This window comes from Martes martes (assembly GCF_963455335.1).
Source record: "Martes martes genome assembly, chromosome: 10".
In the NCBI taxonomy this organism is placed as follows: Eukaryota; Metazoa; Chordata; class Mammalia; order Carnivora; family Mustelidae; genus Martes; species Martes martes.
This window is the reverse complement of record NC_137898.1, coordinates 102,072,551-102,081,944: the sequence shown is the minus strand read 5'-3', so window position 1 is coordinate 102,081,944 and position 9,394 is coordinate 102,072,551. Positions and strand designations below refer to the sequence as shown.

The window sequence follows — 9,394 nt, the reverse complement described above, 5'->3', positions numbered from 1 at the left end:
TCGAGAGAGGAGGCCCTGGGCTGGAGCCAGGGCTGCGGCCAGGGTGGGGACCAAGGCTGGGGGTGGGGGCCAGCCTTGGAATGAGGCTGGAGCAATGACAGGGACTAGCTCATCTGAGATGAGAGCTCACTGCAGACAGACATACCTCAGCCCATGCCTTCTCTCTGGAGATATATCAGACTCAGCTTGGCTCTTCTTAGCCACCACCTCTGCTTCTGATCATAGACAGCGATCTATGGATACAACACTAGCTCTGCAATCAGACGTGTGTGGATTCACCCTGCCCCTTACTAGCTCCATTGGCCTTGGGCAAGTCACTCAAGCTTTTTGAGCCTCCATTTCTTCTCCAGTAAAATTGGGGTCATAACTGCCTATCTTGTAGGGCTGGTTGTGAGAATTAACTGAAACAACATATGTAAAGTACTTAGCAGAGAGCCCAGAGTCAAGTCGTCAATAAATGGAAGCTGGTAGGACGATGGCCACCATCACCATCGTCATTGTCATTGTCATCACTGGGGGTGGGTTCTGCAAGCTCTGATACTGACACTCTTCTCGCCAGGGACAGAACTGCCCAGGCCACCATCTGTGTGGTTTGAAGCGGAATTTTTCTCCCATATCCTCCACTGGACTCCCATCCCGAAACCGTCAAACAGCACCTACTATGAAGTAGAACTTCTGAGGTACGGAAAGGGGAGGATGGAGAAAGGAGGGAGGTGGGTGTGGGAAGGGAAACACCCATCCCCTTCCACTTCCCTAGCATGGGAAGACATATCTGTCTCGTTATTGAAGTGACACCAGGAAGGACCCTGGCATATATCCATCAGTTGACAAGGACTGATGGAGCCCCAAATGTGTTGAGCAGTGTGCTGAGAGCTCTGGCATAAGAAAGCCAAAATATTTCTTTTAACCTCAAGTTTTTCCCATTTGATTGGAAAAACAGGAATTGCATCCATAATATAATTGGAAAACAAGGAAACCCTAAGGGACTGCAAATGTAATTAGGAGAAAGCCTGAAAAATCAGGCTGTACTGCAGTGGGTAGCAAATCTTCCTGGAGGAGTTGGGAGATCTGTTAGATATGCCAATCTAAGAGAAGTTGGTACGAGGTCCCAGAACCAGGACCAGAGATGCCCAGGACCAGAGAAAATACTTCATGGGAGCTTGCTTCCTGGGCCCCTTGCTTTCCTCTTAAAAGAGGTAGGTATGAACACAACTTTCTCTACCAGTGCCCTGCCTTGTCTCTCCCCAGGTACGGGCAAGAACCCTGGAAGTCCATCCCCAGCTGCAGCCAGACCCAAGTGTCGTTCTGTGACCTCACTATGGTGACCCTGGACCTGTACCACAACAATGGCTACCGAGCCAAAGTCCGCACAGTGGATGGAAACCAGTACTCCAACTGGACCTGCACCAACACCCGCTTCTCTGTCGATGAAGGTGCTTTTCCTCCCCTGTGCCTAGAAGATGGCTTTGGGGGTTCCTTCCTGCCAGAAACTCTGGTCTAGAATGTGGCTCTGTTCCCGTAGCTCGCCATCCAGCCAGGCTTCCCGGACGAGGACCTAGTTTGCCCAAACAACTAGTCAGGACTTTTGAGAAGATTTAGATGAAAATAGCCAAGTGGTTCAAGATTTAAAAGGAACTGGAGTTGTTTATCCTACAGAAGAGAAGTCTTGGGGTGAGTTGGACGAGCTGAGTCACAAAGGCCAGACCTGTGTATTTGCAGGGTTCTGGAAGAGGAAGTGAATCCCTAAGCACTCAGCACAAGGCAGCAAACAGTGGACAGAACTGGATCCAGTCCTCAGTCCCTTAAGGCCGAACTCCCAGGGATCGGGTGGGAGGCTTTGAAGCAGGGAGATGTTACTAAAGAAGGTTTGGGGGTCTCTCTCAGCAGACATAAGAGAAAAGGGTTAGCCCTAGACTTGATGGGATTTTTCCATTCTACGAATTGGAAATGACCATGTTCTATGTGTGTGTGTGTGGAGAGCCCGCTCTGCAAAATTCAGAGTCAGAACCAATGGTCTTCAAGGTCTTTGGCTCCCAAGTGCCTGCCCGCAAGCCAGTGCCAGCTGGCTACAGAAACATTACCTAAGGAATGTGTTTCAAAATCAATGTATCCAAGGCCCAGCTTCAAAAATTCAAGTTCACTGTGTCTTGAATGGACCCAGGGCATCTGTATTTATAAGGTTCTCCCCAGGGAGTCCTTATGTGCTGCCAGGCTGGAAAATGGTGGCCCAGGTTTTAGGGTGGGTGAAGCCTAACTCTAGAGGCCAGGCATGGGTGGGACACCCCGGCCCTCCCCAGCTTGCAGGCCTCATCGTTTTGCTTCCCCACCAGTGATTCTGACGGTTGGCAGCGTGAAGCTAGAGGTGCACAACGGTGTCATCCTCGGGAAGATCCAGCCCCCCAGGCCCAGGACAGCCCCTGCGGGCGACACCTATGAAAGCATTTTCCAACACTTCCGTGAATATGAGATTCAGATCCGCAAGGTGCCGGGGAACTATACGGTACGGGCCTCCCTAGGGCCACAGGACACCAGTATTTGTAACGCAGTGGGCTCCCTGGGCCTCCCTGTCACCGGGGCTGGCAGCACCTTTTGTGCACCCCTGGGGAACTTGGCTGGCAGAGTAGGGAGGGAAGGCATGGGGCGGGGGGGATGCTGAGATGACGTCAGCCCTCAAACCTATGCTCTTGCATAGGCAGCAGGGAAAACATTGCCCATGAGTATCAGGCACCACACAAGACATTTAATAGCTATTATTCCTGATCCCCTCACAGGTGGGTATTTTATTCCATTTTATAAATGGGGAAATGAGGTGCCAAGAGGTTACATAATTGCCATGGACACCCCCCCTAAGTGGGAGATCTGGAATCTGCCAGAACCATCCTCTTCCCACCATCTGATTCCAGCCCCTTCTAGGAAGATCCTCGGCATCTATGAAGTGGTCCTTTTCTCTTTTCGTACAAAATCAGTCATGTTAATCAGAGATCCTGGGCTGTGTTGATAAGAGCGGGTTGGTTATGTCTGGGAAAGGACACCGAAGGGGGTGTCCTGGAGCATCTCTGACGGGTCCCCAGCTCTCAGCTTCCATGGTCCATAGAATCAAGGGTATTTTGTTTATGGCTATGTTGTTTTTGTTTCAGTTCACAGAGGTGAAGGTGAAACATGAAAACTTCAGCCTCTCACCTCCTGGAGAACTGGGAGAGTTCTGTGTCAAGGTGAAGCCATCTGTGAGCTCCCGACTGAACAAGGGGCTATGGTCCAAGGAGGAGTGCATCGTGCTCACCCGGCAGTGTGAGTCTGTGGTCGGGGCTGCTGTCTGGGGCAGGGAGGGGAGGCAGGAAGGGCCTCACATGATCTGAAAAGCATCAGTTGAGGGCCACCCATGCCAGGGGCAGTCTCCTGCACAATTCTATGAGAAAGCGCCTATTGTCCCCATTTCAGAGATGCAGGAACTGAGGCTCCATGAGTCCAAAAAACTTTCTAGAGCATGGCAGCAGAGCCAGGTCTCCCAATTCTACTGGAGATGGTGTTCTGCTTGAGCATGCTGTGCTTCCCAAGAACCCCCCACCCCCACCCCCCATCCAGACCTGCTCTGTCAGCTGTAGTAGTTCCTGTTTGTCACATCCCTCTGCTGTCCTTTCTTGGGGCTGGGCACAGACAGCCTTCTCCTTATCCCCCCTCACCATCAGCACTGAGCTGACCCCTGCCAGAGGTGCTAAAGCCAGGCTCTCCACAGGTGCTGAGACAAGGGAGGGGGAGGGACAGGGGAAGAGAGAGGACCTGGGGTGTGAAAGCCACGGTCCTGTCCCTGAGGATCTTACAGTCTGGCTGGGGAGACAGGGCATGCCCAGAGGAAGCTGTAAATAGCAGCTCAATGAAGCATATGCCCGACCAGTCATGCCAAGCCAATGTGGGCAAGGCCCAGCAAAGACCAGAGTGACTCCCTGTATTTCGACCATGCATTTCAAGTCACGAAGGGCACTCATAAGTTCATTGTCATTTAGCCTCACTCTCACATAAGCAGAGTTAAGGCATCATCCCTGTGTCAGGCAGCCTTAAGAACTTTTTTAACATTCACTCACTGGTAGAAGAAAAAGTTTTGTGTCTAGGTCTGGCTTCAGATCTCATCTTTACCACTTACGTGGTAAGTGACTTAAACTCTCTAGGTCCCAGATCCTATTCTGTATGGGGATGATAACAGTATTCACTTCCTAAGGTTGTTATAGGGATCAGGTGACATAAGTTAAGCGAGGTGGTGGATGATCAGTGCTGTGTACTTCACTATCGTGTGGTAGGCACTATTATAGTTCCCATTTTATAGACGGGAAAACTGAGGCTCAGAAAGGCTGAGTCAGTGGTGGAGCTGGGATTGGAGCCAGGCCTCCGTTCTTACCTGCTGTGCCATCCTGCCCCCCCACCCAATTCCACATGCTGTGGTGTGAACTGTGTGCGGAGCTAGAAGCACAGTCAGTGTGTCTAGTGAGGAAATCCCTTCAGAACAGAGGTTGGAAGGCCAGGCAGGGATTTCCAAGGACCCAGAAGCATCTGGTTGTGGCCTAGGAGAGATCACCTGGGCCATGGACTGAGTGGCTCCTGAGAGTAGCCATGGACTCCCAGGAGCCAGGCCACAAACACATCCCTCTGGACCTGCAGATTTCACCGCGACCAACCTCAGCATCTTCTTCACCTTCGTCCCGCTGCTGTGCGGAACCCTGGCCTACTGCCTGGCCCTCCATCTGTACGTGCGGCGCCGGAGGAAGCTGCCCACTGTCCTGGTGAGTCTTGGGGTGGCCGCTGGCCCATCCTTCCTAGCCATGCCAGGAGTCCAGCAGACAGGGGACTCCCTCCCAGAGAGTCAGCCCTGACAGTAACAGGAGGCCCCTTCAGCAAGGACCATGGGGACAGAGGGAAGGCTTAAATGCAAAGCCCAGTGCTAAGAACACTGCCTTCTAAGAGGCCCCCAATAAGGCACACACTGAGTAGTTCCAACCCCCTACATGTCATTTTGTAATTATTTACTAAGAACAGGCCATGGGCCCACCCCTGTGCATTCGTACCTCTGAGGCAGGTGGGGTTATTAGCCTCATTTTGCAAGGAAGGAAACTGAGGCATGGAGCGATTGTTACAGGCACGGGGACCATAGACCCAGGAAAAGTCAGGAAGAGCCCAGTCTTTCTCACCCCTACCAGCTGGTGAGGATTTGCACGCCGGAAGAAGAAGAACACGGGACTGGAAGCCCAGCCCTGGGCTGCTGCGAGTGTCAGAAAGCGGAGTGGGGGGTACTGCCAAGGAGCTGGGGTCGTGGAGGTGGCCAGGCTCTCCGCTCCCCTCCCAGACCACTTCCTCTTGCCACACAGTGCCTGCAGCTGCTGTACTTGGGCTAAGCCAGCCCCCAGAATGCAGCTCGAAGCATGCAGCAGCAGTTCCAAACCTCCGCCTGTCCCGACTCGGACTCAAGCCGCTCCAAAGGCTGCCGCCTCATCCCCACAGCGGGCATCACTGTGAGGGCCACAGGCTCTGTTGGGAAGGACCAGCTCCATCAGGGAGGCAGGGGGACCCAGGAAAGGCCACAGCTGGGAGGGCACTCCCCCCTCCAAGGGATCCCAGGATTTCTAGGAAAAATAAGGAGACAAAGACCCTCTGGAATTATGTTGAGTAAGAAGTCTGAGAAGTGGGAATGTGGGCCTAATTAGGGTCTTTATCCAGGCAGCAAAGGACTATGTTCCTAGCTCCAGTGCCCTGGGTAGAGTGGTAGGATGAGGAGACTGGGAACAGGCAGCCCCTACAGCCTTACAGGATTAAAATGTGCCTAACTGAAGTATGTAATTCATTGTCCCTTCTCTGTGCTCCCAGGAAGATTCTGATCCACAGACATGGGTTCATGGGCCATGCATCGGCTTAACAAGCGCTCTGAGTCTGTTCTATATGCAAGGCCTGGAGTCGGTACAGGGCCTGCCCTCAGGGAGGGATGAGAAAGCAACGGGGTGGGGGAGGGGTGGTGCTGGCAACTGGAGCAGGGATTCCTCGCTGGGCAGCTGGAAGAGCATCTAGGATGAGATCAGTGAAATGGCGATTGAGCTACAGTCACTGAGCGCCAAGGACAGGCCAGATGTGGTCCAGGAAGAAGCTGATTCTTGCGGCCCCTGGTCCCCAAGGGGCCTGATTACAGCCCAGTAGGGCAGCCAGCATGGAGTCTATTACTTTTTTTTTTTTTTTAAGATTTTATTTATTTATTTGTCAGAGAGAGAGAGTACACACAAGCAGGCAGAGAGGCAGGCAGAGGCAGCGAGAGAAGCAGGCTCCCTGCTGAGCAAGGAGCCCGATGCGGGACTCGATCCCAGGACCCTGGGATCACAACCCGAGCCGAAGGCAGCGGCTCAACCAACTGAGCCACCCAGGCGTCCCTGGAGTCTATTACTTCTAATGCAAGCCCGGGAAAGAGGCACAGGTACAAAATGCCAAAGGAGACCAGCCTCTGGGTGTTTGTCCCTCTGTGCCATTTGGATCACAGAAGTGAGCTCTCCTGGAGAATGTTTTCCTCCTCAAGACAAATGCAGCCCAGCTGCCTTCATCTAGCGCTGGCCATCATGGCTAACTTCATGAATAACTTCGAGTGCACAGAGTACTTTCACACTCATATGCTTATTCCCAGCCATGAGCTGTTTGGATCTGATCTTTGGCCAGACAGGGATTTCAGATCAGGACAGTGGACTACAAATTACAGGTTTGCTTTTTGCTGCTGTGACCTTGTGTGAGTCACCTCACTTCTCTGAGGTTCGAATCTCTCCTTAGAGATTGAAGAGTCAAATTCAGTTCACCCAATATTGACCGAGTGCTTTCTCTGCGCCAGGCACTATTCTAAGCACTTGCCATGCATTAACTACAACATGAGGGGGCAGGTACCGTCACTATTTCTGTTTTATAGGCGAGGAACTAAAGCACAGAGAGGGCAAATAATTCAGCCAAGGCAACACAGCTGATGCAAGACAGAGCTGGGATTTGAACCATGCAGTCTGATATCCTTAATCACCAACCTGTGTGATGTTCATAAGAACTCAACCAGTAAGAGTTGCATTTGAGTCCAAACTTACAAAGGGAATGAGGATAGGTGTGTCCCAGTGAGTTAGTAAGTCAGTCAACAAACCTTATGAGAGCCGGCTTAGTTTAAGCTCCAGGAACAGAGTGGCAGACAAAACTAGACAGCTACTTTCCTCCAGGAGCTTATATTCTGCTGGGTGTGAGGGGGAAATGTGGCTAGATAGCAGGTTGTGGTGGGAGACAGAAAATAAATTTTAAAAGAATTCAGGAACCAAGTGCTAGGAAGAAGTAAACTAGGTTAATGTCGAGCGTGTCGGAGCACTGCTTTAGCCAGGATGATCAGGATGACCTCTCTGGGGAGGAACATCTGAGCTGAGACTCAACTGATAGGACGACACAGCCAGAAAGTGCCGAGAGAAGAGTTCCTGCCACAGGGCATAGCATGTGCAAAGGCCCTGAGAGCACTGAGCTGAGGCATTCCAGAGCAGAGAGAATCCCAGTGTGGCTGAGATGGAACAGCAAGGGGGAGAGGGATTAAGTGACTTTCCCTGGGACTCCGGGCAGGTTGTGAGGAACAGGTCCTCCCCCACTGCTAATTCTGTGCTGATTACATTGCCCCGTGTGGCAGCCACCCCATCTTTGTGCAAGTCACAACTCGGTGGGTGGAGAACTTAATTTGGTGTCTCACATCCAGCATTTTTAAAAATGAAATGGACAAGCAAGGATAATGGAGGAGATGGGATAGGACAGGGTAGGATAGACTAGAACAGGAGTAGAACAGAAGAGAGTAGTAGTGTAGGTCACAGTACCCAGGTAGTAATGAGAAGTATTTTGTGAAACTGCTTTCAGTTTGTGGGTTATCTATAAACAGGCTATTATGTAACACATTTCTTATTTGGGATCATAGTCAAAAAGTTTGAAACACACTTCTAAATCTATCTAGAGGAGTCTGGCTTGCTCTCAGGTTTGGAAAGGACTGCTACAGGGGCTGAGAACATTCTCCCGTCCCGGGCCGGCTCCCGTTCTGCCTGCCATTCCACCTGGGCTGCACGCACACAGGCCTGAGCCAGACTGAGAATCACACTCAGAGGAAAGGTAGATTCTGAAGTGAAATAAAAAGTGCAAGTGGCTCCATGGGCCTCTCGGTTAGAGCAGAACCTTCTCGAGCCTGCCTCCTGGCCCCTGGAGTGGGTTCCCATAGGTAACCCTCGCTTCTCTCATTCCACCCTGTCCTGTCCAGGTCTTTGAGAAGCCCCAGCCCTCCAGCTTCATCAGCCAGCTTCCCCACCCTGAGCCTCAGGATGCCATCAATCCCCTGGATGAGGAGGCCTTCCCCAAAGTGTCCCCAGAGCTGAAGAACTCGGAACTGCACGGCAGCACGGACAGTGGCTTTGGCAGTGCCAAGCCATCCCTGCAGAATGAAGAACCCCAGTTCCTCCTCCCTTCCTCCCACCCCCAAACTGGAGGGACCGTAGGCAAGGGGGCGCCCCCAGAGCTGGAGAGCAGCAGTGGTGGCAGCAGCAGCAGCACGGACAGCGGGATCTGCTTGCAGGAGCCCAGCCTGAGTCCTGGCACTGGCCCCAGTTGGGAGCGGCAGGTGGAGGACAGCAGCGAGGGCCAAGATGACAGTGGCATTGGCCTAGTTCAGAACTCTGAGGGGCAGCCTGGGGATGGGCAGGGTGGCTCCAACAATCCCCTTGGGCCTGAGGGGCCTGGAGAAGAAGACCCAGCCTCAGTGGCTTTCCGGGGCTATCTGAAGCAGACCAGATGCACAGAGGAGAAAGCAGCCAAGACAGGCTGCCTGGAGGAAGAGTCCTCCTCAACAGACAGCCTTGGCCCCAGGCTCAGGACATGCCTGGATGCCGAGGCAGGCTGGCCTCCACCAGTGCTGGCCAAGGGCTATTTGAAACAGGACCCAGGAATGACTGTCACTCCCTCAGGGACCTCAACTGGACAGTGGGACCAGCCAACTGAGCAGTGGCCACTCCTGGGCATGACCAGCTGTGCTGACCTAGGAGCATCTGACTGGACCTTGGCCCATGATCTTGCCCATCCAGATAGTGTGGCAGCCCCAGTCAATCTCCTGGGCAGCTTTGACTCAAACCTGGTCACCCTGCCACTGATCTCCAGCCTCCACTCCAGTGAGTGACTCAGGCTAAGGGACTGCTTTCGATTTCAGCCAAGGGTCCCAGAGGGTCAGATGCATGAGGCCAATGTGGGCACTCTTCTGCAAGCCCGGAGTGGGGGGACCAGCACTCGCCAGGCCCAGCAGGGCTGGCTAAAGGGCCCAGCGCAGAGAGAGACTCTCTTGCTAAACTCCTGCAGGCTGTATGGGTGGCGTTGGCCCGTGCTGCAGGAG

The 9,394-nt window shown here is 52.9% G+C and overlaps 1 protein-coding gene across 1 annotated transcript; it reads left to right on the top strand.

The window, feature by feature from the left end:
- Positions 1-475: 475 nt before the first annotated feature.
- IL10RA (interleukin 10 receptor subunit alpha) lies at positions 476-9,184 on the top strand (the record flags this gene model as incomplete). Its single annotated transcript, XM_080816396.1, has 7 exons — positions 476-518; positions 560-680; positions 1,249-1,433; positions 2,331-2,500; positions 3,138-3,288; positions 4,651-4,772; positions 8,276-9,184. The coding sequence occupies 7 exons, from the start codon at positions 476-478 to the stop codon at positions 9,182-9,184; spliced, it is 1,701 nt and encodes a 566-aa protein (XP_080672522.1).
- Positions 9,185-9,394: the final 210 nt, after the last annotated feature.